Here is a 14988-nt window from a genome sequence, read left to right as displayed (position 1 = left end):
CAGATTAAGATTTTCTAATTTATAGACTGTACTATTTGTATGTTGTAAACAATCTTTTTATTTCCAGCTACAATATCCTCATAAGATATTAGAATGTGCCTTGTACTAAATACAGTTTTTAAATATCCATGCTACCCCAGAGTTGAATATTAAATTATTTAATTAGCCCTTGTACTTAACTCTCATTCATGTTTAACAACTGAAATGGATTGTTTTGAAGCTGAGGGAAAGTAAACAATATTTTGGTGAAGGTTTGGAAACATATTGTTTTTTTTTAAAGTTGGTAGAAGAGTTGGTTAAAAGATTTTCAGAAATTATATACTAGTTCATAATTAATATTCTTAAACATTAATACTTGGCTGGTCTCCTGAATTTCGTATTTTGGAAAAGAAGTTCTCAATTTAACATTCGCTTGAATGTAATTCTGCTTCCTTAAGGTAAACCTTTACCTAAATATTGGCTTTCTATATGTAGTTGATTGTGAATCCTAAAGGAATTTGTGAAAATGTCTTTTTGTCAAACATTCAAATAGCAGTGGAACAGCATCTGGAGCCCCTTTCTTTCCATTAAAAAGACTTATTTGTTTAATCAGGATTTAAAGCTTAACGTTCAGCACTTGCAACACATATATTTTTAACCACTGAGGCTCTCAGACGTCTGCTCATTGCTTAGTTTTCCCTGAGCATCGGTGGGTGCCTGGGCTCTGTGCTGGTACCACACACCCTGCTTGTGGGATGTACCCGGGCCAGAGCAGAGACAGGTAGCTGGCTGATTCCAGCTCATTGGTAGCAGTGGTCTTACAACATCAAGAGTATTGCTTTATGGTCAGTGCTTTTGTTTTTTAATCGCAGATTACCGAACGAGAATTAAAACCAGGGGGTGCTAACATCCCAGTCACCGAGAAGAATAAGAAGGAGTACATCGAGAGGATGGTGAAATGGAGGATTGAGAGGGGTGTTGTGCAGCAAACAGAGAGCTTAGTGCGTGGCTTTTATGAGGTAAAGACCATCAGCAGGAGTGGGGTTCTCAGTCTGATGTCAGCAATACCTTGGTCCACCTCACTGTACTTCATATGTGTGCAATATTTCCATTTCTCTTTGGTGTATTTACTGTTGCTATTTCAATTCAAACACTTCAACATTTTTTCCTATATGTTTTAAGAACACAAAAAAAGCTTATTGCCCTGTTACAAGAAATCACTGAAATAAAATGACCTGCATTCAAATAGCATTTGACGATTTAATGACCACTAATAACCTTTTAAGTCACGCATTTTACTCATGTTTAGATACGTGTAATCAGATCTCATGCCTGATATGTGAAATGATTGTATCTGAGGGTCAGAATGAGTTGTAACAAGTATTCCGTATGACTTCTTCTGTGAAAAAGCCATAGCTGAAATTAAAATAAACTGTGAAAGTGACTGGAGCACTAGATCTTCTGCAAAAGAGAAAAAAAACTGGATTAATCAGTGACCAATTATAAAACAAAAATTCTGTTGAAAACCTCATCAACCTTGTACTAAAAATATATTTGTAGAGAGCTTTACATGTTTTAAAGTACCTCCACAGAATACATCCATAGTGTTCCCAACACTCCCTGTGCCCTCCTTTTCTGATGAGGCTTAATTATAGCTGAGGCTTCTCCAGGTTCTGAAGCCATGTCCTGTATTCTTTTTATTCCACAGGTGGTGGATGCCAGGCTGGTATCTGTTTTTGATGCAAGAGAACTAGAACTGGTCATCGCAGGCACAGCTGAAATAGACCTAAGTGATTGGAGGAACAACACAGAATATAGAGGAGGTGAAATTTGACTTATCAATGGCTGGATTTAAAGTTCCAGGTTAGAGGGAAGCAAGCGGTTTGGCACGTTGGCCTGGATCCAGGACAGGCAGAGGCACTCGCACTCTAATCATAGGTCTGATGCAGTCTCCTTTGAGACCTTGGGCAAGGTACCCTTCTTTCCCTAGCTACCTCATCTGTCAAGTGGAAGGAGAACTGTTTACACACCGTCTAAGGATGCCATAACTCTTAATTGTTAGTGAAGAAATGCGACCATAGGAACACTAATTAATTGTTTTATGGTGTTGTTAGTGAAGCACCAGGGAGCTCATATCCAGCTGGTCAAACTCCACCTATTCTGCCTTCATTCTCAAACCTGAAGAGGCATACCCTCTGAGCTTCTTAATGAACAAACACAGTTTTTCTACATTTCACTTGAACTGCTTACCAGTTGTAATTCACAGTTGAAACATATGAATGGAGTAAGATATGGTTCTCAGATGTCAAGTTTCTTGAACAAGCCCTTCTAAAATTCAAGCATTAAGTTCAACTGAAAAGGAAACTGCTGTAAGATTAGTTAAAAACTACACACATCACCAAATGGGAAGCTTTAGGACTGGCATTTCTGTAGATCAATACAAATTTTCAATTAGTAGTTGGCATCGAAGCCTTTGAAATTTGACTGCTGAATCAAGACGCTTGGAAAGGGACCTGATGCTAACCCAGAGTGAAAGTTTGTTTGTTTGTTTTTTATTTTATTTATTATTTATTTATTTATGGCTGTGTTGGGTCTTCGTTTCTGTGCGAGGGCTTTCTCTAGTTGCGGCAAGTGGGGGCCACTCTTCATCGCGGTGCGCGGGCCTCTCACTATCGCGGCCTCTCTCGTTGCGGAGCACAGGCTCCAGACGCGCAGGCTCAGCAATTGTGGCTCACGGGCCTAGTCACTCTGCGGCATGTGGGATCTTCCCGGACCAGGGCTCAAACCCATGTCCCCTGCATTGGCAGGCAGATTCTCAACCACTGCGCCACCAGGGAAGCCCCAGAGTTAAAGTTTTATCCAATACTTTTAATCAAAGAAAGAGTACATTTTCTGAAATTTATTGTAGTGTTATAAAGTGTTCAGAAAGTCGTGACAGATGACGGTTGGTTTTTGTTTTTGTTCTTGAACTCAGAATGTAAGAGGTTAGCTAGCAGTGGTTCTGAACTTGGAGAGTGAAGAATACAACCTTTAAGTCACTGAATTAATCACTTAGCAGACTAAAATGAGAGCTGAGCAGTTCTCCAATTATCTGTAAATTGAAACAGAGATTAAAAAAAAAAAACAACAATTAAAAAGTTTGGAGTACAAAAAAATACCTTAACATTGGCTCAGTTGATTTGTTTTGGCCTCTGCTTGGCCCTTCCAGCCCATCACTGTTGCCCTGGGCTGGCCTTGCCCGTCCATTTTCTCTGAAAGACGATATTAAACTGCAGTGTTCATTGCTGCTATTTCTGAAGTCCAGTTGCTGTAGTAACTCTTCCAATTGGCCCCGTGTATAATCCAAATACGACCTTGGCTATTATAACTTTGTTAACTATTTTCACTAACTAGAACACAGTTTCTCCAACATGCTACATAACTTATATCTTACCATAAATACTATTAGCTCATTCCTTCCGCCCGTCCCCAACCCCCAGGAGATTCTAATAGCAATGCCATTCATCAAGTCAGCCAGTTTTGTATTTACACAGTATAGACTTTTATTCACTGTATATGACTAATCGAGTACCTATTTCTATGGTTATTGTCAATCTTATCAAATGAAATCCTTGGGAGGAGAGGGTTGGGGGGAGGGGGCAGGAAAATGGCGAGATGCCCAGCTGCCGTGTTTGCTAACCCAGCTAGTTGGCACTGAATGAAGGGGCGGCTTTGCTGCCATTTGCCATATGTTCACAGGGCAGCTGTTTATAAAGAATAGGATGAGACATTTTCACTCCTCCTCCTTCTCCAAATGGTTTGGCACAGACAGCAAAGGAGAGGCATAAAAGGGCTGATTCAAAGGGTCAGAAAACTTTAAAGCTATAAAGAGCCAATGCACTTATTTTATAGATTAGAAAACTATTTGCTCAGCACCAAACAGCTAGTCTTTGCCAAAGGCAGGACAAGGAGCCTGTGCATCTCCGTGTCCAATCTAGTTGTATTTACCCTTCATTTGGATCCCCTTTCTCCAAGGGCATCGCTGATCAAATGGTAAACAGTAAGGCAAGATTCTCCCCAAATCCTACAACCACTGAAACATGTGAGGAAAAATTTGAATGAAAATGGTTTCTACCGACCTTCTATTTAGGACTTACTGCTGCTGACTCAGAATTAGAGTAGCTCTCTGCACACTGAATATGTCAGCTAATTGGTTTGAATCACCAACTGTGCCTTAATCCTTGTCAGCCTTCTCTCTGAACTTAATTTTTCTCCACAGAAGGTTTTAGAATCCACAGCTACTGCCTTAATCCACCTGTGGGATGATACTTTTGACATTTTATTAAATTCTAGTAAAGTATGGAATAAAAGTAACATTTAGGTTGATGATTATTTGAGATTTATTAGTTGAAGGAGTTAAAGTAATAAACTTATTTTCCCTTTTTATTAATAAAAAGTAATTTGCTTTTAAAATATGAACATAATATACAGTTTTAAAATGGTTTGCAATTATATATTTATTTGAATAATTATTTGATTTATGTCTCTCCTTTACCAGAAGCCCTGTGAGGGTCTATTTCCTTTGCCATTGTCCCCCAAACTTAGGACACTGCTTGGCATAGCAGTGCTAGAAAATTATTTCTTAAATAAATGACCAAAAGGGTTAAGCATTTCCAGTAACAGAAGTTATATTTTTCAGAAATGATATGGTTAAAATAACTCATTTGTTGTTCTTCTCTCCACTAGTTTCATTTAGTGACCACTAAATGGAAACAGAGGTTTCTTGGTTTCATTTAGTGTTTTGTTTGACTTCTGACACTCATGTGATCACATTTACAGTGTTATTCCTTGGCCTTAAATTATAAATAACCTTTAATGAATCCAAGACGATGATTTATGTCTGGGGGTCTTTTGTCGACTTGCCAGTGTCGTGGTGACTTAAGACAGAAAACTCAAAGTAACACGGGCTTTCATGATTGGTTTGATAGGATATCATGACAATCATATTGTAATTCGGTGGTTCTGGGCTGCAGTGGAAAGATTCAACAATGAACAACGACTAAGGTTGTTACAGGTAAGATGCCATTAGTTCATCTTTTTACTGCATTAATACAGTTATTGTTGGAATTGCATATTTTTAATAACTGCTAAGTATACTCAATAAATGTATTTAGGTTTATCTGCGTATTCGGGATATACTGTTTTCAGACCCTTCTGACTGCGAGGTTCTGTGTTTCCATCACTATGCAGAACATCCCCAGCCTAGTCCAAGCGTGTCATTAGAGTTGTGAGGAAGTACCAGCTCCCATCCAAGAATCCCAGCAACAACGTCTGCCTTTAGGGCACTTTGATCCCTTCCACAAGAGGTCCCTGGGTACCCTGTAGGCCAGCATCCCTGGCAGCTGAAAGAGATAATCTTCCAGTCCCTTAAGAAGTGACCCAGTTCCTTGATAAAGAGTCCTTTCTTTTCTTCCATCTAACGTTCCACAAATTTGAGATAATATTGAAGTTTAAGAATACTGGGAAAACTAACTCATTTTCTTGTGGTGTTTATAGTTATACAGGGCAATTGCTGGTTGGTTGCAGCTAAAGAAATATCAGACATGAGGAAGCCTTTTGGTCACTCAGGCAAAGCCTTACAAGTAGGCTGGATCTTGGCTCCTTTGGATCACAGATCTGGGTCTCAAATTTGCAGGGCTAGAAGTTCTTTTTGTTTTTCATTCACCTCAGTTCGATCGGGGACTAATGCTAAGTTGACTTAGGTTCATTGATACGCCCACTTTATTAATCTCTAATGGGAAGTATACATGGTTTGAGCTTCTAGGCTGGTCAGCTGTACAGGGTGCTGTATCTTCTGCAAATCCTCCACATCCCCTTTCTCTGTATAATGCTCTGTCCTTCCTTGGTATTCTCCAGCTCTTTGTCAGAATTCTCGTGTTATAGCTATTCTATGTCTATGAAGTTTTATCTTTTGAGCTTTTCCACCAGTGAGCGGCAGGCCGCTCTTCCCCAGCACCTCTGCACGTGAACGATGCCAACCTTTCCTGGAGCCTGGTCTCTTGGCTTCACCTTCTCCTTCTGTTTTCTTGGGTTGGTAGTTTGTTACAGGCACATCCAGCATTCCCTATGAAGGATTTGCTTCTCTCCGAGGGAGTAACGGCCCAAGAAGATTCTGTGTGGAGAAATGGGGGAAAATCACCGCTCTTCCCAGGTAAAGTAGAAAATATTTCTTTACTGTCACTACAGTGTTCTAGGGAGGACCTTTAGCTTATATATATATATTGATTTATTACCATTTTTATGCTGAAAGTTTGGGAGAGTGGAAAAAACTTTTAGAATGAATTTATCTCAGATTACCTTTTTAAATGAAGGAGAAAAGGTCTTCCTGGTCATACTTGGAATACATACATACATATCTTTTGTTTTTTTTTTTTTATTGGAGTATAGTTGCTTTACAATATTGTGTTACTTTCTACTGTACAGCAAAGTGAATCAGCTATACATATACATATGTCCCCTCTCTTCTGGATTTCCTTCCCATTTAGGCCACCACGGAGCACTGAGTAGAGTTCCCTGTGCTATACAGTAGATTCTCATTAGTTATCTATCTTATACATAATATCAATAGTGTATATTCATACATACATATCTTAAAATACAAAACGCGACAGAACCAAAACATTTGTTAGCAATAGGAAAAGCAACGTTGGTCATCACACTTGTGGCTTCTTATGATTGTGGCTCTAATTTACGTTTCCAGAAGCTCTAGTTTTAAGTTTATCATTGGTAACTATTTAGAATCCCTTCACTAAAAATGACCATTGTGGTTTCTAAGGAATATTAAATCATGTAATTGTGCTCTGTGCCTCTTCAGTCTCTATCATACATGCCTTGCCTCCCTGGGAATGCTCTCTGCATTGTACTGTCATTCGTAATAAGATGATACATTTCCTTGGAGTGGAAATATTTGTTTTCTGCTGCTACTAATAAATGTAAGAGACTAGTAAGGCAGTATTTGTGAGTAAAAAAAAAAAAAAAGTGTTTTGGGGGGAATGGAGCAAACTGGAGCTGAAGCAAAAGAAAAGGAGGGAGCAAATGAGCAAAAGAGGAGTGGAGAACAGTTGGTTTCAGAACTCCTTTATCTAGTCAGCAGTAATATATTGAATTTTTGAGGTAAAAAGGATTGCCTCTCATTTTACTAATAATGAAATTGCAGTCTGGGGAGGTTAAATCTTCCCAAGTGATATTAGGTTCCCCAAGATGTTATCCTGAGTTTCTTTAAGTACAGTCAGCCCTCTGTATCCGCGGATCCAACCAACCACAGATTCAACCAATTACAGGTCAAAAATATTTTTTAAAAAAATTTCCAGAAAGTTCCGAAAAGCAAAACTTGAATTTTGCTATGTGATGGCAACTATTTACATACATTTACATTGTATTAGGTATTTCAAGCAATCTAGAGATGATTTAAAGTATACAGGAGGATGTGCATCAATTATATGCAAATAACATGCCGTTTTATATTTGAGCATCCGTGATTTTGGTATTCCCTGAGGGAGCCCTGGAACCAATGCCCTGGGGATACCAAGGGGCAACTTTACAAGTGACTTTGAGAAACCTGTTAACAAAACTGTCTTCTTAGCAATTGCACGACACTGGTTCTTAAGAATAACGTTCTAAGCATCAACATGCGAAAAAAAGCAGTGCTGAAAATATAGATGCAAAGAGCAATGAATAGAGCAAGCTCAGGGCTGGCCTGAGCCTCCTCAGTCGCTTTGGGTGCATCTCAGTCTGTGAACAGAGGCACTGCATCCAAACACCTAAGTAATTAGCTGGCTTACCTGGTGTTCCAACTGTAAGAGACTTTCATTTCATTATTTGAAGAAGTATTTTATTTTGTTTATGTCTGAATCACGCTTTTTTCCCCTCAGACCAAATGTACAACTCAAAAGCAGATTTACAGTATCTGAGTAGGGCCTTTCACTTTTCTGAGAAACTCAAGGATTAGCATTAAAGAGGCAGGAAATGACAGATGAATTGTGTTCTTTCTGTTGAAATCTGTTTTTGTAAAGACTTGCTTATGTAAAGTAGATGGAATAAACTGTAACAATAGGCAGATATATCAGCTGTTCATATTTAATCACTGTAATTTTCACCAAACCTCTGGTGAGCAGAGAAAGGCAATTTGGTATAAACAACAAACTTTAGCTTCAGAGAGAGTGGACTCTATCCCAGTTCTGTTACTTGCCCACAGTGGGGTCTTGGAGACGTTGCTTAATTGTTCTGAGCCTCTGTTTCCTCATCTACCTTGTAGGTTAGTAATTCTGAAGATTAAATGAAATCGTTTATATAAAACATTTACTGCTGACCCTTGCCCTGAGGAAGCATCCAGTCGATGATGGCTGCCACTACGATTTCTGTCACCGTTGTCTGTAATATATGTCAGACTGTAGCATATTGGAAAGAGCGCAGGGTTGGGAGTTAGACCACCTGGGTTCTTGCCCACCTCTGCCACCAGCTAACTCTGGGACCTAGAAGATCACTTGATCTCTGGGCCTCCGTTTCTCCATCTTTAAATGGCCAGGGAAGGGCTGGTATATTAGGTTTAGTGGAGCAATAAGTAGCCCCAACAGGTTGCTGAAGAATCTTGGGTGTCGGGCCCTATTCACTTGTCTGCTTCCCCTTGGAGCTCCAGGAAGTTCATGTGCTGAGTCATCATAAATGGTGGGGTTCTTCACATTGTTGCATACATACGGTTGAGCAACAGGCGTTGTTGTTTCTTCCTTTCTGCATTATGACCTAAGGCTCTAGGTTCCAGGTTCCTAGCTCTACCTAGGTTGTAAAATAGCCGTACAGAAGGACGACATGAGGCACATCAGGCAAGCAGACCGTTTTCACACCTTGTCTCTAACAAGCCCTGACTTTTTAGGTCCAGCAGGAAGAAAGAGCTACTTGGCTATTCTACTTCACAGTTCATCAATTTGTAGAGCCTTGTTAGGAGGCATGAATGCAGACCTAAGCCCTGTGATACACTAGCAATGTGATCCTAAGAGCCCAGATCCACCTCTGAAGAGTAGGAATAACGATGCCATGCTCAAAGAGTATTCGCGACAAGTGAGTGAGATAATGTGTATGAAAGTTCTTAGGGACACTATGTTTTCTTTGTTCTTTTAAACCTTTTATTGTGAATCTTCTGTGAGCCACCATACTGCTGAAACTATTAAAATGTGCTCCACACAAAAAAAAGTACATTTGGAGGAAAAACACAAAAGGAGAACTTCAATGCATGACCATATAGTTTTATCAGAAGTGATTTCTTTACTGATAACGTTGTCATCACCCTTTATGAAATGTGGGGTGTTACTTAAGTGTGAAAAAGATCTGTAAGATTGGCTGTGGTCTCAAGAGATGGTTTTATATGACTGAGTCCATTTTTTCCCACCATCAGAATAGATACACTGAAGCCATCTTTCCGGCTAGGTTTGAGTTGCAGAACTAAAGGACTGGTCTGTCTCAAGCTGGTCAACCCCAATGTATTTCTTTTTTCTTATTAGCAAGATGATGTTTAACATTTAAAATGTGACATTGTACACACTGGAGACAAAATGGTTGAATGTTGTTCTTACTTAAAAAGTGTATTGCCTAAGAGGTCTGGCATCATCTCGTGTCAGGCATGGGAGGCTGTACCCTGGAGACTTGGAAGTGGCTATGAAGGATGAGGGCAGGTAGTACCCGCAGAAGGGAGGGCATCTTAGTCTTTCTAGAAATGGATGACTGAAGGCCTTTCAACCTTTCAAGAAAGCAAATGTGAGTCTCATTCTTTTCTCAGATTTCCTAGTCCCACACTGCGGTAGCAGTGAATAGCACTACTCACAATGTGGGCCAAGAAGTGTATTAAAGTATATAGGGTTGTCTCTGAAGCCAGTACAAGTTGAATCCATGGCTCTTTTTTTTCTGTCTTGTGGTAATAAAGTAACTGGAGACCAGATGATAAATAATGATGGAGGCAGACGGATGTCTCTGTGGAGGCTTCTAGCCTGAACACATAACTGTACTTCCTCTGCTTCATGGTTGGTAGTTAGCTCTATATTTTGCATTTCTGTAGATTTCCTGTCCCTTGTGCTCTGATGGACTTAGGAGACTGTAAATTCACTTTACTGCAGTTGCTCTTAAACATTCCAAAAAACAGGCTGCTAACATGCCAGCAGGAAAATGCAGGTCAAATCCTCTCTCCAAGGGTGGTATAGACTTTATATGTTCATCTCAGAGGTTCTTGCCAAGTAGGATGATGGGACAGAGGAGTTGGAGAGCCGCAGTCATGATGGGGGAGTGTTGGTTTTGCCAAAGGGAGGAAACATTCATTTTTGAAAATGGCTGCATCTGGAGATTATTACAAGTGAAATGCTGACCCAAATTAAAAAATAAGAAGCAAGAGTTAATTATGAAATGTTTCAGGGAGACAGCTTTTCCAGTGGAATAGAATTTAAAAAGATAAAGCTATTTTTTAAAGATGAGGCTATGCAAATAAGGACGTTTCCTCCCCACCTGAGACCAAGGTAGCAAGCTTAGAGGATCTGAAGCTATTTTTTCCAGAACAGAAAGAGCTGGTCAAGGATGGGACACTTGAGAAAGAAGGGCATAGGGTGGATATAGAGATTTTTCCCTGATGCTTTAATCTTCACAGATGTTATGATGCTGTGGTCTAAGTACTAAGCAAAAATCATCAGAGGAGTGTTTAGTTCGAGAGACTTGTTCTGGGCCACACTGGGGAAGGTGAGGCTGCTCTACTGAAGAATGCAATGGCGATTTAGCCTCTGAGCAGTCGTTGAAAAGGAATCACCCTTCCTAGCTGCGCCACAAGACATGCGGGATCTCAGTTCCCCCGACCAGTGATCGAACCTGTGCCCCCTGCAGTGGAAGCGCGGAGTCCTGACCACTGGACCACCAGGGAATTCCCATTTTTGGTATTTTTTAAAGACGTCACAGTGTCGATCTCTGTGGTGAAGAGCTTCAGAGGACTCCTGAACCTGCCCTTGACCAGAAGCAGTCAGTGGGGCGCAAGAACAGCCAGCAGCAGAAAGGATGGAAAGACTGTATCTCCTTCACTGCTATCATTCCCATGGGATTCTTTGCTTGCTCCTTCTGGCAGCAGGCCCCCTGGGGAAGCACCAACCTCCCCCAAACAAGTGTGATTCAACGAGAGTGTGGAACTTGGAGACAGATGCCCCCTCATAGTCCCAGATCTGCTACCTGTTATTGATGTAACTTGGGCAAGTAACCTAACCTTTGTGTCCCAGTTTACTCATCTGTAAAATGGGGCGATAGCACCTACATTACCCTTGCTTAGATCAAATAGGAGAAGAGATGTTGCAACTTCTAGTCGTGGATGAGATATTATCATGTCCCCCTTACACACGCGTGCACACATACACACACACACACACACCCTAATGCCAAGGCTCAAGGACAGACAAAGGCTGGGGAAATTTTTCACACCTACATTATTCCTCGGGGCCAGCACCCCTGTTTGGAACCCTTGTTTTGCCAGTTGTGGCTTCCTGCTTCCTCATTTCCGTGATCTGGAAATGCTAGAGGCTCCAGGCTCGGTCTCCAGGCCTCTCTTCTTCTTTATCTACATTTAATTCCTAAGTGATCTCATCCAGTCTCAGAGCTTTAACTGCCCTCTATGCTCTGACTCCCTAATATACATTTCTGATTGGGGCCTTGCTCCTGAACTCCAGACATGTATATACAGCTGACTATTCAACATCTTCTCATGTCCAAAAATAAACTTCTGATAACCTCCCCACCTCTTCCTCACATAGTTTTCCCCTTCTCAGTAAATGGCCACTATTAAGTTAGAATATATGAAATAACCTTTTTTTTTTTTTTTAAGGTCAAGAACAGTCAAATATCAGCAACATCATTCGGTTCAACCAAATATATCCTTCCAGCTGCTCAGGCCAAAGGCCTTAGACTTTACAATCCTTGACCCCTCTCTCTAATTCTGTACCTTGAATCTGTCAGGAAATCCTGTTGGCTCTACTATCAAATATATCCACAATCTTTTCCCCACCACCTCTACTAAGCCATTATCATTACTATATACAATCACTTTCCAACAGGCCTCCTCTCTTTAATCCCTGAATTCACTCAGATAGAAACCAGTGATCCTTTTAAACCATAAATCAGATCCCCACTATTCAAAACCCTCCAAGGACTTCCCATTTCACTCTATGTTAAAGCCAAAACCATTGCGGGCTTCCCAGGCCCTATAGGAGCTGCCCCTACCCTCTTGCCTGACTCACAGCTTTCTAGCCACACTGGCCTTCTAGCTGTTCCTCAGATATACCAAGTATGCTCCTGCCCCAGGGCCTTTGCACTTGCCACTCTCAGTCTGAAACATTCTTCACTTAGATTAAAAACATGGCTTTCTCCCTTCTCTCCTTTAGGTCTTTGCAGAGATGTCACCTTCTCTGTAGAGCCTTCTCTGGGCACCCGATTTAAAATTGAAATCCCAGGGACTTCCCTGGTGGTCCAGTGGGTAGGACTCTGCACTCCCAATGCAGGGGGCCCGGGTTCGATCCCTGGTCGGGGAGCTAGATCCCACATGCATGCCACAACTAAGAGTCCACATGCCGCGACTAAAAGATCCCGCATGCTGCGACTAAAAGATCCCACATGCCCTAACTAAGACCCGGCACAGCCAAAATAAATTAAATAAATAATAAATAAATAAATATTTTTTTAAAATTGCAAAATAAATAAGTAAATAAAGATGAGACTTTTTTCATTAAAAATTGTTTTAATTAAAGTACAGTAGATATACAATATTATATAAGTTACAGGTGTACAATATAGTATTCACAATTTTTAGAAGTTATACTCCATTTATAGTTGTTATAAAATACTGGCTATTTCCCAGTGTTGTACCATATATCCTTGTAGCTTCTTTTATACATAATAGTTTGTACCTCTCACTCCCCTACCCCTATATTGCTAGACATTATTTTCATTTTTAAAACTCTGCTTTTTATTCTTATGTAAAGAAAATATTTCACAAAAAATGCCAAGAAGTTAAAAATTTTAAATATTTGTGTATATAATACATATAATACAATAATATATGTGTGTATATAATAAAAATATACATGTATACATATATATATAAAGTCCACTACTGAGATAATCTCTAAATATGCTTCCACTCATTTCTACAAACATAACACACACACAACACACATTTAAAAACAAAATACAATCATAGCTCCTGTACTGATTATGACCTGCTTTTTGTTTATCACATATCACTAATCATGAATAACTTTCAATGTCATTAAATACTGCTTTACAATGTTATCAATAATTCAGCTTTTCCTCCTCTAGTACAGAGAGCATTGTCTACTGGAGCTATCAGCTTGGAAATTGGAAAGTAACTGAGGAGCTGGTGTCACTTTCTTTAATTAAAAAAAAATCCAGAACAGGCGATGGACACTGGGAGGATCCCTTGGTGACACCACCACTTTTCCGTATTGCACCTGCCTTGGGACGTCCCCCCTTGGTCTCCCAGGTCCCCACCACCTGCTGGTCAGCCGAAGTGCCTTGGCTGAGAGGGAGTTGGCAGAAGACTGTCCCACGGCAGTCTGCTCCATCATTTAATCTCTGATACAAGGCCCTCTTCCACCCTTTCCCTTCCTTCCCACCTACTCAGTTTATACTATCTTATAATAATATTTTAAGGTTTTACTGTATCCTGCCATTGGATCAGCACGTGCTAATGAAAATACACCAGTGATGACTAGGAATATTACGTTATTAAAAATCCTTAAATACGCTACACCTTTTGGATTGGTCTTTACTTTGGGAAGTGGGTAAGATGATCGTAAAACGCACTTTGCCTGAAAAAGGACTCCAGTATTGAATGTAAAATACTACTGAAATAATTTGTAATTACTGAACGGAATGAAATTAGTTTGCATTGCTGCTGCCAACAGAATAGAGTCGTCCAAGTCACAACAACTATAAATCATAAAGTGTGTGTTTGTGAGTGACAGACGTTACAGCTGTTAAGGAATGGTTATCCCCTCCTCTTTGGCTTCAAGACCAAAAACTAGTTTGGGCTCATCTCCTTCCACCACCCTAGTCCACTACACCAGCCCCTCTCCGCTGGGGCTGCTGCCGCAGCCTGCTGGCTACACACCTGCTTCTGTTGGTACATCCTGTAGTTCGTCCTGTGCTCAGCAACCAGAGTGAGCTTCTGAAATCTCCAGATCACCTCCCTCTCCTGCTCATCCCCTCCAGTGCCTCAGAGTAAAATCCATACTCCTTGCCAAGGACTAGCAGATGGGTGGCCTGCTCTGGTCCACTCTTCTAACCTCAACACACACATTCTCCCGCCGCCAGCTACGGCCACCAGCCTCCTTCTTGAGGAAATGTGCCAAACTTAACTCTGCCTCAAGACTCTGGAAATTGCTGCCCAAACTCTGTTCTGCTGGTTCTGCATGGGGCTGGCTTTCTCATCCCTAAGGACTCAGCTCAGTGCTCAGAAAGGCCCTCCAGGCTTCTGCACCCAGTGTACCTGCCACTCTGTCATACCTTAATTCCTTTATAGGACTTACTTCAGTTCATTCATTGTGTTTAGTTATTGGTGTACTTGTTGACTGTCTATCTCCCCCTCTAGGATCTAACCCCATGAGAACAAGGACCTTGTTTGAATTGAATGTGGTTTTGCCCCTCGTGCTGAGTCGTAGTGCATAATTGGTACTCAGTATTTTTAGTGACTTCTTAAACTTCAGGTCTGACTCTGGACCACTCCAGACAAGATATGCCAATATCGCTTCTGTATCTTTATGCCCTCATCTGAACAATAGGGATTGGTACTAATAATTACATTACAAAGTTGTTTTGAAGATTAAGTGAGATAACATGTACAAAGTGCTTAAAATGATGCCTGACACATTATTCAATAAATTCAGCTATTTTGACTATTGGCCCTAATCCCTAGCCTTCAGAGCTGGCATGGCATTCTAC

At 40.6% G+C, this 14988-nt stretch overlaps 1 protein-coding gene and 1 non-coding gene across 10 annotated transcripts in view; both read left to right on the top strand.

Moving 5' to 3' along the window:
• The window catches only part of HECW2 (HECT, C2 and WW domain containing E3 ubiquitin protein ligase 2), a 434057-nt gene that overhangs the window by 403510 nt on the left and 15559 nt on the right, over nucleotides 1-14988 (top strand). For 8 of the 9 annotated variants that reach the window (XM_057550882.1, XM_057550884.1, XM_057550885.1 and 5 more), the window contains 4 exons: nucleotides 852-998; nucleotides 1688-1802; nucleotides 4947-5032; nucleotides 6057-6169. In XM_057550882.1, the coding sequence (XP_057406865.1) occupies nucleotides 852-998; nucleotides 1688-1802; nucleotides 4947-5032; nucleotides 6057-6169 (461 nt within the window). Of the gene's footprint in view, nucleotides 1-851; nucleotides 999-1687; nucleotides 1803-4946; nucleotides 5033-6056; nucleotides 6170-10642; nucleotides 11829-14988 lie in introns of those variants that run through there. The other variant, XM_057550883.1, reaches the window with a different exon arrangement.
• On the top strand, nucleotides 12485-12557 carry TRNAG-CCC (transfer RNA glycine (anticodon CCC)). The gene has a single exon. It is a non-coding gene; the product is annotated as a tRNA-Gly (tRNA).

This window comes from Balaenoptera acutorostrata, chromosome 8 (assembly GCF_949987535.1).
Source record: "Balaenoptera acutorostrata chromosome 8, mBalAcu1.1, whole genome shotgun sequence".
Taxonomy (NCBI): Eukaryota; Metazoa; Chordata; class Mammalia; order Artiodactyla; family Balaenopteridae; genus Balaenoptera; species Balaenoptera acutorostrata.
The sequence above is the reverse complement of the archived record's forward strand: the minus strand, read 5'-3'. Positions and strand labels throughout refer to the sequence as shown.